Source organism: Gavialis gangeticus, unplaced genomic scaffold (assembly GCF_001723915.1).
Source record: "Gavialis gangeticus isolate Ggan-Ray unplaced genomic scaffold, GavGan_comp1, whole genome shotgun sequence".
Taxonomy (NCBI): Eukaryota; Metazoa; Chordata; order Crocodylia; family Gavialidae; genus Gavialis; species Gavialis gangeticus.
In genome coordinates, this window is record NW_017729034.1 from 58,243,478 (window position 1) to 58,256,702 (window position 13,225).

Sequence of the window (13,225 nt, forward strand, 5' to 3'; positions counted from 1 at the left end):
ACCCTGGGGGTTTTTAAGAGGAGGTTAGATGAACACCTTGCTGGGGTCGTTTGACCCCAGTACTCTTTCCTGCTATGGCAGGGGGTTGGACTAGATGATCTTCTCAGGTCCCTTCCGACCCTAGAAAGTATGAAACTATAAGGGGGTCGGCCAGACATGAGGCGCCCCCAGGGAGGCACTCGGAGCCTGGAAGGTAGTCGGGCGCAGTGAGGTGGGTGGCTCAATGCAGAAGCACCCCCTACTGGCCTGTAACAGAAGGGTTTCAGCTTTTACAAGCAAAGGCGTATGTTTTCATCCCTTTAGCATAGCAGGGAAGCACAGGGAACAGTATCTCAATGGATTTGTCTAGAAGGCAACTAATAAGCCTCCGAGAATTCATTGACTTATTATACAGAAAAAGGAGGGTAATTGGTAACACTTAAAATTTCTGCTCCCAGAAAAGAACAGCATCATTTAAAAAGATGTCATCTGGTATTAAAAGGAAAGAAAAAAAACCCATCAAAATATCTCTTTGTCTTACTGTTGCTGACTCTTGTCATGTTATCCTGAGTTGTTGAGATAAACTTAAAAAATATGAATCCTAAGGAGCATCACACTAAAGGCAAATAGTAATATATCAGAAGCTATTGTTGATTTAAAACTATCCAGAGCTGGTGGGGGGTGAACTTCATGATGTGACAGGAGGGCAAACTAATGAGTTTGACTATAAGAATGACATCATCTGAAGATATTTCATTTAGGAAGCCCCTCAAAGGGCCCAATCTTACTTCCATTGAACACAAGGGCAAAACTTCCTTTAACTTCACAGGGACTAGGAAGAGCCAGGCAAACTTGTCTCCATAGTTATGCCAGCAAGAGAACAAAACTAAAACACCCACCGCCACTAATGTTCAAATGCTCTTCTCTACATATGCATCCTAGTTGCATTTATTAGGTTTTGTGTTATTCATCAAAATGTCCAGTCTATATTACGTGAAAAATGTGATTTTTGCCATTTTGGAATTAAGGGGATTTTTTTTCTTTTTCTGTTGGAAATAAGTTAAAAGTTTATTCAGACTGAAGGCATGTGTATCAGGCTGTAAATTCATTATAAAGTTCTAATGGCATTAAAAAAGCATCAGCGCCTATGGCCAATTCACATATCTAGTGGATTTCTAACTCAATGCCCTTTAAAGTAGTATGGCATTGGGCTAGCCTAGGTCCCAAAGGAAAGGACAATAATGTCAAATCGTTCTTGCATGTAATAATTGGCTGAATCTATCATCATGGTAGAGACTAGAGACCCTGACTCAGTGGCTTTCAGCAGCTGCTCAGAATACAACTGATTATCCCTAATTTTAGCAATATTCCAAACCTTGGAACAAACTTCCAGTTCACTGGCTGAACATCTTGTCAGTCACTGAACTAGCTCCCATCTCTAGTGCTTTAAGCAGTTCCTCCGAACCTGATTATGTTTCACCTCTGTTAGCTTCTTGCTGTTTGGGTGATCAGGCATTTAAGGTATCTCAGGTCAGGTGCACAGAAATGAAGGCACCCAAGGTTCCTAGTCACTTGAAAATCTTAGCCTACAACTATTAATAAATCAAACCAAACATTTTGTTTCTTCCTCAGCGTGCCATGTCACAGACAGTTCAGGGAGCCATGCTGACTCACACACTTGGCAGTATACCAGCCGTATTCATACCTGCCTGATATCAGCCAGAAGTGCTTGTTATTTTTTTAGACCCTGGCCTGCACCTAGAACAGTGGCCGTTCTGTTTTTTGGCAGGGATATCTACATTATAATACGAATGAGTGTTGTACCAGTGATTCAGAAGAAATTGGGGTTGGGCCAGTCTAACAGGGAGCCAAAAGTCTCCTGTAATTTCAAGAGAGAAACAGCAGCAAATAGAGCCAGGACAGCTGAACAGGGGCTGGCTGCAAGAGGGAAGGCAGCAAGGAAATGCTGCTGCCTAGTGAACCCAAACACAGGCATGGGTGAACTGAGTGGCAGCCCAGGGCCTAGACAGAAAAGAGGCCCAAAAATGAAAAAAAAAAAAATTACAATTGCAAAAAAAGTTTTAATATTGTGTATATACATATACCTAATCCTGCATTTTTATTTCCACAAATTCAGTTTATATGTATAAATGGTAATTTTTTTTTCTGTTGTCTGATTATTATTATTATTATCATCTCTGGCAAAAGGGGGCCCAATACTAAAAGTTTGCCCAGGGCCATCAGGAAATTTATTAGGGGGGTGCAGCAAGGGATTGGAGATGCTCTGTTCACCAGGGTGCCTGTGGGGGTAACAAGGAACAATGGTCACAAACTGACAAGAGAGAAGATTTAGGCCAGATATCAGGAAAACATTCTTCACAGTAAGGGTGGCCAAAATTAGGAAGGGGCTTCCAAGGGAGGTGGTGCTCTTCCCTACCTTGGGGGTCTTTAAGAGAAGGCTGGATAGGCATCTGGCTGGGGTCATCTAACGTATCTGGTAAACTTGTACTGAACTGGATGAATGTGTCCAAGGGCAGATCAAGAATTTCTCAAAGAGGGGTGCAGGAGGAGTAACACACACTGCAGTGCCTATTATCAGCTTCCTCTGCCCCCACTAAGTCCCTAGAGTAGGTGAAAATCCCTCTCCCTGGTCAGATGAATGCCTTCTCCCCACCCCCCCTTCCCTCCCACACTACTTTCAAAAGGGTGTGCTACTTTCCTTCCACTTCAATAAGAGGGGCATTATTAAACTAACTTTGGTGCAATCTAACCATCTGCTTCTACTAAAGTAGCCAGTATGTTCCCTTTGTTTTTCAGGACAGAAGGGGGTGTTTCTAAAGGTGCCACTGTTGGTGTTCTCCTGGACCTAAACAAGCATAACCTGACCTTTTATATAAATGGGCAGCAGCAAGGACCCACAGCATTTGAAAATGTGGAAGGGGTCTTCCTGCCTGCCTTGAGCCTCAACCGAAATGTACAGGTAAATCTTCCCCTTTTCAATTTAAGTCATTGTGCATGTTAACTAAGGACAAATCTGACTGCCTGTCAATAAGTATTGCATGACAGATACAGCTCTTATGGGTCAGTATGGATGGACTGTCCTAGTTTTGGTTGCGTAGGGGTTAGCAACACTTTAAAAGGAAGGAAGGAATTTCAATTTTAGTGTTGTGTCCCAGATATAGGGTAATGAGACCTTAAATATAATAGAAACATTCAAAAACTTATTTCCCAAACGGTTTTCCTGTGCTGCTCCTCCAGCCAAGAAAGCAGCAGTATTCTAAGGCAGTTCTGCAGCCTTGACTAAAAGTAGTGGTTTCCTAAATACCCTAATTTCATATGTTTGGCAATAATTAACCTTGAAGAGCAAGTACAATTTCCATGGTATGATGGTAAATAGAGCAAAGGAGAAGTAGGTTAAAAAATACTTTCTTCCACAGGGAAGACCCAATTAACGCTGTAGCTTCACTCTGACTACACACAATTTATAAATGGTTCTGTGCCTTTATACTGCTGGAAAGAGAATCAGGGCCTTGATGTACTGAAACCTTCTAGTGAACCATCACCCTGAAAGCTGAAGGCATTCACTAAATGTCAGCTTTGTCCCACAATGACCAGCAGTGGCAGATTAGTTAAGGATGCAAAATGCTCTAAACTAAAACAAGACAATCTGCACAGCACAGTAATAATGAAAGTGTTACTACAATGTATCACTGTAATGTAATAGGAACAATGATAGAATTGTTCCTAGTGGTGACCAAGCAACCACATAAAGATGGAGGTCTTATTGTAATGGGGTTCTATACCCAGGGAGAGCACAATAACGTTTTAAAGATATTTTTAAAAGGTTTTCAAATATGCAGCTGGGTGCCTATTGGTATTTTTAAAATCACACCTAACTCCCACTTTCTTCATAAAAAGAACCACTAAGTTCCTATCTGCCTTTTTTTAGGTGACTCAGTACTGTTAAAAATCTGGCCATTGTCCTTATCTCCCAGAGCCTACAGTGGAGGTACATAGACAATGATAGACAAATAGCCACAAAGTTACGTCATTTATTAATTAAGTGGGTTTTTTGGTGTTACACTACTGCTGCTTTAATGTGCCTTCTATCTGTTCTTCCTTCCTGACACACACAGTTGTACAAGGGGCAAAAGCCCTTCATGAGTTTAAGCTTGTGAGAGCTTTTAGATGGTACTTGGATACTATGGTGAGAGGTAGACAAGGTTCTTTGGGTAAATCTGGTATCTTCTATTAGACCAACTCAAATAGCTGGAAAAATTCTTCTTTGCAAGCTTTTGGGTATAAATACCCTTTGTCAGGCTGAGAAAAGATCTGCAGTTGGTGTGTGCTCTTCTTGCATGGAATGAATAGGAAGAGCGCACACCAACTGCAGATGCTTCCTCAGCCTGACTAAGAGTATATATACCCGAAAGCTTGTAAAGAAGAATTTTGCCAACTATTTGAGTTGGTCTAATAAATATCAGATTTAACCAAAGAACCTCATCTCCCTATGTCCTTAGACCAACGCGGCTACAACCTACACCCCTGTAACATGGTGAGAGGTGTCATTCTAGAAATCTGGCTATAGTGAGACTAGTAAAATTTCTTCACTCCTGCCCTGACAGCCCAGCAAGGAGGGGTCAACAATTTTCCTTTAGTTAATACAGGAGAACTTCTACCCAACTGAAAGCTTCTGCATCTCTGATTTGGTTAATCTGCAAGGTGCACATCCACCCTGTCTTCTGCCCTTCTCTATTTCCCCAGAATGCTTTAGGCATTGTTACCTCATTTTCTGGTAAGTGGCAGTAGCTGGGTTAGAGGTAGCTCACCAATGGCTATTAAACTGGGGGGGTGGGGGAGAAACGCACATACCTGGGCTCTAGCCTCTGAGAAGAGAAGCATCTGCATTTTAGGGCTTCTCTCTGGCACCATCCATCACTGCACCAGGCCGCAAATCCCAGTTCCTCAGTCACCCAGACCTTCTAGCATGGCACCTATTCTCAGCCTTCCCAAATGATTTGCAATGAAGCTCTGATTTGTGTTTCAACTCTAAGCAGTTATTTCTGTTCTGCACAGGTAACTCTGCACACGGGACTGGAGGTGCCACAGAGTGTAAAACAGCCAAAGCTGCCCAGCAACTAGCTGAATTCATGCTGCCTATAGCCAAGCTGGATTTTTGTAGTCTTTCTAAATGCTATTTGCATACATTGGTTAAAAAAAAAAAGCACTCATCCCTATAACAGCAGTTCTTACACTGGACTTTGATCCCAGAGTGTTCTGATAATTCAAATAAATCTACATCCCCCTCTTAATTTTACACTGTTGACAAATGTGGTTGTAGACTAAACAAATGGGCAGGGGGCACTCATACAGTTCAATATAAATATACTTGCAGCTCAGTGTAGATGCCACACTCATATACTTCAATATAAATATACTTGCAGCTCAGTGTAGATGCAAACATAGGGTGACAGCTAAAATGAGCATATTTTCCCTTTCATACTTGGATCTGTGCTCCCCAGGACGATGGTGATGAAGGAAGAGATGATGATCACTGAGGGCCCTCAGAGCAATTTCGTGAGTGTTCTGGTGGATTCTCTGTCCCTTGAAACCGTAAATCAAGAGCAGATACATTTTTTAAAAGCTGAGCTACAGCTCAGACTGGAGTTGTGTGCTTGATGTAGACACTTCTGGGGACATTCTTTGGCTTGCGTTGAACAGATCAGACCATGTTATCATGACAATCTCTTTTGTCATGAAAACTGGTGAAATTTCTGGATTAAGCTCCTGCTGAAATGAATGGCAGAGCTCTCACTGACTTCAGTAGGAGCAAGACGAGGCTCAAATTAGCTTTATGCAAAACTTATGCTCATTTAGGTTGCACACATTTTAGGTAGGAATAAAAAGTACTCAATAAATCTTAGTGCTTTTTATGTGACTGTAGCGGCTTTTGCTCTCACAAATGGGAGATCTTGCAGTGGGTACCAGCAGCAACCACCTCTTGAAATGACAATGGAGGAGAGTCCATTGAAGTCATCAGAGATGTTCCAAAATTGCTTAAATAAAATATACCACGTGGGAAAGATCATTTATTCTTTTAGAGCCTTGATTCTACTAGGTGCCAAGTGCCTGTGGTGCTCATGGAGTTGTGGATATGCAGCACCTCTCAGCATCAAAGGCCTTCATTTTCTCAAATTATCTTTAAGCCTCTGGGTAATCTGAAGAGGACTGTAGACTTATAACTAATATTAAGTGATCTGCTGGATACTAACCTAAGAATCACCTGGTTCTTAACTTTGTTTTGTGCCTCAGAAATGTTGTGGGTACCCCAAATAAGGCAATGAGGAGTATTTTCAAATGGAGTCTGATTGGCCTAGAATCTTTAATAGGCATATTAAATTTTTTTTCTCTCTCCCTCTCTCAGCAAAGCATGTGGAGGTATGTGTTTGGCGAGGGGTAGGTGGCTGACTGAATTAACTTATAATTGCAAGGTACAAAAGGATATACAGTTCTACTGCATCTAAGACTCTAGACTCGTGATCCAACCTAACTGTGGTGCTATTCGACCAACGCACCACTGGCTGCTGCCTCCTATTGTTCTGCTTTTTCTATTCATTCTGTTTACACACAACTGCTCTGTATACAGAGAAAACACACACACACACACACACTTCAGTATATGTGGTTAAGAAACACTGCCCAAGCTATTTTTAAATTAAGATCTATTTTACTGCCTTGGGTAAAGTCCTCCAGGGTAGGGTGAACTTCTGGCAGATAGGCCCATAGCTGCAGGCACACATTTGATTTCCAGCCAAAGCACATCCCCATTACTGGTCACAGCAAGTGACAGGAAGGCTTGACTGGGACAGAGGTCTTAGGCTTCTGGCTGCAGGACAGGGGTTGTCATAATGAATTGCCATAGATAAGGAACATTAAACTATGCAGAACTGAGCAGTAAGTGGTCTATAATCATCTGTGCAGGGTGCCCATCATTACTCAATCTTTCAGCTCCCCTCCCTCTACAGAAAATAAATGCATCTTCTTTGAATAACAGAAAAACAAGACAACTCAAACTAGTAAGTTTGAAAGCAACTGTAATTTCCTCAGACTGAGAGATTTTATTAGTACATTTTATTTTTAAGGACTGGTAATAACTGACCGTACTAATTTTGGTTTGCTCAGATTAGCAGAGACTAACTGTGGTTTGTTTCTTTGTTTTTGTCTGTTTAATGCCATCTGAATCTGTGCAGGATTTTCTAGTTCAGTGGGGTCTATTTTAAGCCTACCTCAGCTAGCATGCTACTGGACCCCAAATTTCTTCTTGAGTGTTATCACTGTATAGTTGTCTTGTAAAGTTTTAACCATAACCTTTCAACCATCACCTAACAGACAGCAGAGCCTTGGAATACTGTTTAAGCTGCATATAGATTTTTATACTAGAAAATGTCTCATGGCAATGTTAATACAAGCAAGCACTCCACTTTTACTGTTCTTATTAAATATGAAACAAAAGAGCACTGTTTATATCAGACATAAGAACTGAACTTTTGTCTCTACTCACAAGATGTGCGAAATAAAATTCAAATCGATTTTAATCTGTCCAATATGCAGACACTGCTGGATGTTTAAAGTGGATACTGAAATGGGTTTAGAATACTTTTTGATACCTATGTTGACGTCAGTGATGTTTTTCATAGTTGCTTCTGTATCATTCCTTGTGTGTCACTTAGGGGAAAATGCAGAGTGATATAGGTTTCCAAGATCTAATTTAACATGAATAGCAGGTCAGGGAACACTCCAGACTTATGGAGGTACTCTTTCTACTGCTGCTGTCTGTACATACTAGATGAGTAAAAGTGCAGTGCACACTAGCTAAAACTGCAGTCTCCTTTTAACCTAGAGAAAATGCAGAAAAGATAGGCAGTTAGAAATTAGAATGCTGTATTAGTATTGCTCATTTAAATTTAAGTCCACAGAGGGTGAGTCTACTTTTGGTTATGTATCTGTTCAAGGACTTAGATTCATTAAGGTCCATAGAACTAAACCAAGTCGGCCTAATGAAATACATTTTTTTTTTACAAGCTGAGTGAGGCTTAGCAGTTTGTCTAACAATGACAATGCTGAAATAATTAGAACTAGGCTAGGAGACTAATTATTCTGTGTTTGACTACAAACGTGAAGCTCCCATGACCGTCAAAAAGTACCTTATTGGTGCATGCACAGACAAAATGTATCTGTTAAAGACTAGCACAATGTGAGAAGGAATAGAGGAAATTCACTTCTCTTTCCAGGTCTGAGATCATTCATTCCACTGCCAGTAGATCTCACCAGGGTCTTCAAGGTCTAAGCCTGGTTGGCTCAAGAGGTCTTTATCTTGTCATCATCTGTGCACAGAGGGGAAAGAGTGCCTGTAGAAAACGAGGGAGGGGAGGAAAAGAATGAGAAGAGGGAGACTTACCCTCAGACCATGCTCCCTCTTTCCATTCTTCCATCTCCCTCTGGCACCTCCAATAAACATTGCATGGGAATAATCCATCCTACAGAAGTGAGGCTCCCTAAACTGGGGAGAAACTTATCTGTTATAGTGCAGACTCCAGAAAAGAGTAGTAAACTTATTTACAGAGTTTAGAACAAGCAATTTTAAATTCTGTTAAGTATAAAAGGCTGTTACTCCAGAATCTAGGCTCTCAAACCATGTCTGCCACTGGGAAAAAACAATAAAAGGTATGGTTTGGAGAGTAATGAGAAACCTTCTGTTTACCTTACACCCTGGGTGATTTAGAATTAGCCTAGATAAACTTTCTTCCTCTTCCTTTCCTTTACAAATTCCCCATTTTGTTTGGTAAACCCAATTAGACAAAAAAAAGTGTGGTCAGGAACATTGTCAAAGCCACACAGTGGTAGGCGTGTGGTTGGTACTGGCTTCTGTTCTCTGGGTAAGTTCAGAAAGAGCAAATAAACTGAAGTTTTACTTCTAAAACCTGACATCAGTTTGCATGCTGGCCTATCTGACAATCCCTCCTTATATCTGATCTTAAGAGATACAAAGTAAAAGCGTTAGTAAAGAGAGCAGGATATTGTGATCTATCCAGAACTTTTAACACAATTTGGCTTCTAAAATTCAGAAGAGACCGGTGAAAGAGCATTATCATCTCCCAATCTATCCTATATAGTTAAGATATATAGGGGAAAAATATATTGGACTGAACGAAAAAATATTACCTATATCAGAGTTTAAGAGGAAAAGTGTTAACATGTAATTTATTATATACATAATATGCCATCAAATTGTAAATAATGCCATTGTAATGTATTGCTGTAGCTGGTTCTCAGTGGTGATAAAGTTCTGTTTTAGTGCTGTAGGTGTGTTTTGTTTTTCGGGGTTTTTTTAAGTATAGCTAGTAAAGATGACAAAGAGCACCTAATATCATAGTTTCTTAGATGTTCTAGAGCAAGAAGAAATGTGACATACAATTTTTTTTCTTCTACTTTAGTATGGATATTTAATACAACAGGTAAGGGAAAAATTAGATCAAGGCTAACCCACTACTAACAAATATAAGGCACTGTGTATGCTTGTGATCAGGGAATGGTGTATCATTTGCTCAGTGAGGTAATGAAACAAAGCAGTTAGATTTTGATAAATTTGCAGTGTCCTTTTAATAGCAAGGCAAAGCCTTAACCTTGGAACTTCAGTATAGTTAATATAAAATATATTGTCCAGATCTTTTATGGAAGAAAGATTACATTCTCTATGAGTCCTTTAAACAGGCCAAAGTAATAAATCAAACATGATAAAAATGGTACAATGAAATGGAAAGGGCCTCACTTGACACTGGGAGAAAAACCCAAATCAACAAAAAAAGAAGACTCTTGTTTTAAAAGAAGTGAGTTGGAGGGTCTTGCTTTATTGACAACATTTGTTTTCAGTTTATCTGATCAGCAATACTGTGTGTCTGCATGAAACCAGTAGAGTGGGAACTTTAAGCACAAGTCCGTTTAAAATAAAATAAAATAAGAATCTATGATTCTTATGCGCAGAAGCCCAGGCAAATCATGGAGAACAGGTGTTGTAGGGCTTCTGCATCCTTGCACACTGTAAAAGATGAATGTGTGTTTCACGGAAGTGGGTACTTGGTAGCATTTGTCTCCTGGAACAAACAAGCCCCTGTTACAGCTGTGTTACTGCAAACAAATCTGACTCAACTATACAATATTACAAATCAGCAGGTCTGAATGCTTTCAGGGTACAGATTGTATTCTTACACTTCAGTACAATGGTACCCATGATGTCAGCCCACAATGAGCTTCCATAATTGTTGTTAATGAAAATACCAACCTTCTTAAGCGAGTAAAAGGAAAGCACGACCAGGAGATATGTGATGAAATGTTAGAATAAATGCATGGGGTAGAACTGTCTTTTCTCTGATTGTTATGTGCAGCATGAAAGATGTTAATTTAAAATGTTGGCAAAAACAAAAAGCGCACAGGAATGAAATCAGTGTTCATTTCTTGTTGAATGAAAGACAAACTTTATTCTTCTCCCTGACCATGACATTTTTACTTTATTGTCACTTCTCATAATTATGATCAGTTTGAAGCTGGTGGAATAAACGTTCCTTCTGTACGTGTCTGTCCCCAGATCAAGAGGAAAAAATAAACTTTTTCTAATTTTGTACCTGTAGCAAAAATTTGTATTTTTTGAATTTGAAACAAACTGCTTTTTGTCTTTTCAGTGTAAGTCAAACTTTGTGTATTATTACCCTTTTGAAAAACCTGAAGTATTAGTTTATGCTGTTTTACAGTTTTTAAATAAATTCTTAATGCATTGCCAACAAATGCAGACAGTACCTGGTTTCTTATTATTGATAAAAGAGCTGTTATAAAGTGAATTTAGTGCTTGTAAATACAACCACTAATATGTAGTTTAGTAAAATCATCTGCTAAATTTATGGCAGGAGGAAGCCAAGGATAATATGACAAAATGACATGTTCTCTGGCTTAGGTAACAAATGTATCACTCCCTTTCACCTATTTATTTTTCTATGGCTTGCATTAGACTAATAATTTTCAAACATGGGGCTTAAAGTTATGCCATTCCAGGGCAGGTTTATCTCTGATCCATGTTACCTAGCTTGTCTTCCATTAACATGTGGCCACTCCCCACAGATGAGCTGCCCAAATGGCAGTCCTTCAGCATCCCATGATGCATTGTTCCCTCGCCCAGCCTCCTATTCTGTGCGGACAAACTTTCCAGCCCTTGAGCCCTACTGCCCAGGGAGGGGGTTCTGGCACCAACCTGGGTGTATGACCTTCTCATCCCCAGGGGTGCAACCCCCATGCAAACAGCTGGCAGAGTGCATGCCAGCTAGCCAGGTTGCAGAGCATGGTTGGGACCTGGAGTGGGGCCTGGGGGGAAGGGGGTAAAGGGTAAGGGAAGGAACAAGGTCGGAGGCTGGGTCCCCATGAGCTCAGGCTTCCTTCCTGGGGCAGGGCCAGTAGCTTCCCCAAAAGCACTTCCCTCACTGCTCCCAGCTTCCAGCTACCCCAGGAAGCACGAGCAGCACCCCCACACCACAGTCCCAATTCCAATTTATTAAAACATGAGACCTTCTTTAATATACTTCCTTTTCATTGCTTTTTAAAATATTTTCCCCCACTTTTTATTTTATCCTTCAGTGGCGGACTTCCCTCATTTCACTATCCTGCCCCTACCCCCATTTCCTTTCCGCCTCCCATTTCATTACCCACCCCATCACATTAACTCCCTGCCTCCCATCTTCATTTTCCTGCCTCCCAAACCCATCTCTGCAACACACTCCCACCTACAGCAGGGATAGAAATCTGTCCTGATTCACAAGTTCAGTAGTGGCAACTCACAGCTGTAGCTCTTAATCCAGCCCCTGCTTGCCAGTCCTCTAGAGGCAAGTCACAGCTGTGCAGGTGTGTGTATGCACCACGGGGTGGGGACAGTCAGAGGTTTTTTTTTCCTTAAGGTGTGACTGCTCCAGATTTGAGCTAGCACTTACATGGATCAACATTTGAGCAGCTCCAAGTGCAACTTGTAACAAGGCCCTTAGATATTTGTCCCATATGTTGAAGTGTCTCGCTTAGCTGAGTACTGGGAGATTTCCCATATTATTGGGGAAAAAAAGCTTTGAACTACCTTAGAGGTGGGGCAGAAACTAAGTGAAAAGTTAAGAGCTGCAACATAGCAGAGTCATGCAAAGCCAGTTTCAACATCTGCATACCGCGCTGCACATTGTGCTGACAACCTAATGTGCAATAATTGACTTGACATTTTTCTATTGTGCTGCAACTCTTTTGCTGTACACTCAGGTTCACTACAAACTAATTAACTTCACCTCCTTGAATGGTGGTAGAGTTGACTGAAAAAACAGTAGCTCAAAGCAGAGCTAGGCTGGATTAAGGCAAGTTCATGTGCCTATGACCTCCCCAGTCTCTGCCATCACAAGACCATGGGAGACTAAGAATGCTTATTCAGTTGGTCTAATAAAAAATATTGCCTAACTCAGGAACGTTGTGTAATATATGTATCTCTTTTTCTCAGACCAACATGGCTACAAAATTGATCCCTGCTTAAACTTGCAATATAAATAAGCTTGGCAGAATTCAATTTTTATTTTTTTTAATAATTCTGACGGCTAAAATTGATATAACACAAGAGAAATTCCTTGCCCAGGAGAACCTTCCACCACCAATACTCCCATGAAATATGTAACATCATAACAAAAAAGAAGCATAATTCAACATCCTGCTTACCATTAGGCACCTTTGATCCTGCTCCAACTTTTATCTGAGCCTAATTTGCATAACATGAAAAATGAACTTTTCCAACCAGGAGATCTTACTCTACCCTCCAATTCTCCTGTGAAATGTGAATTTTAATTTCTACCTGGGAGAAAAGTTACAATCTTTGCATTCTCCAATGCCTGAGGAAAAGTGTGTGCGCCCAAAAGCTTGCAAATAAAGGTTTTTTGATGCAACTGTCCAGTTGGTCTAGCACACTGACTACTTGTTTATTTGTAAGCATTTGTTTTAATTTTTATCAATTTAAATTTTCAGGATTGCATGAAATTAGGTATGTGGGGGCAGACAATTTAGTAATGAAAGCATGCTGTTAAATGCTTTATAAAAAGCACGTCAAAATATAAAAAGTAAATATCTATACATCAGTAAAAACTGCCTGCTTTAAATCATTCTGTTAATTCATCAGGAAAGAGGT

The 13,225-nt window shown here is 40.4% G+C and overlaps 1 protein-coding gene across 3 annotated transcripts in view; it reads left to right on the top strand.

Annotated features, from left to right (window-relative positions):
• The window catches only part of TRIM67 (tripartite motif containing 67), a 61,270-nt gene extending 52,396 nt beyond the window's left edge, over positions 1-8,874 (top strand). For all 3 annotated transcript variants that reach the window (XM_019527647.1, XM_019527648.1, XM_019527649.1), the window contains exons 9-10: positions 2,797-2,959; positions 5,056-8,874. In XM_019527647.1, the coding sequence (XP_019383192.1) occupies positions 2,797-2,959; positions 5,056-5,121 (229 nt within the window). In that variant the 3' untranslated portion in view covers positions 5,122-8,874. The remainder of the gene's footprint in view (positions 1-2,796; positions 2,960-5,055) is intronic.
• The last annotated feature ends 4,351 nt before the right edge of the window (positions 8,875-13,225 follow it).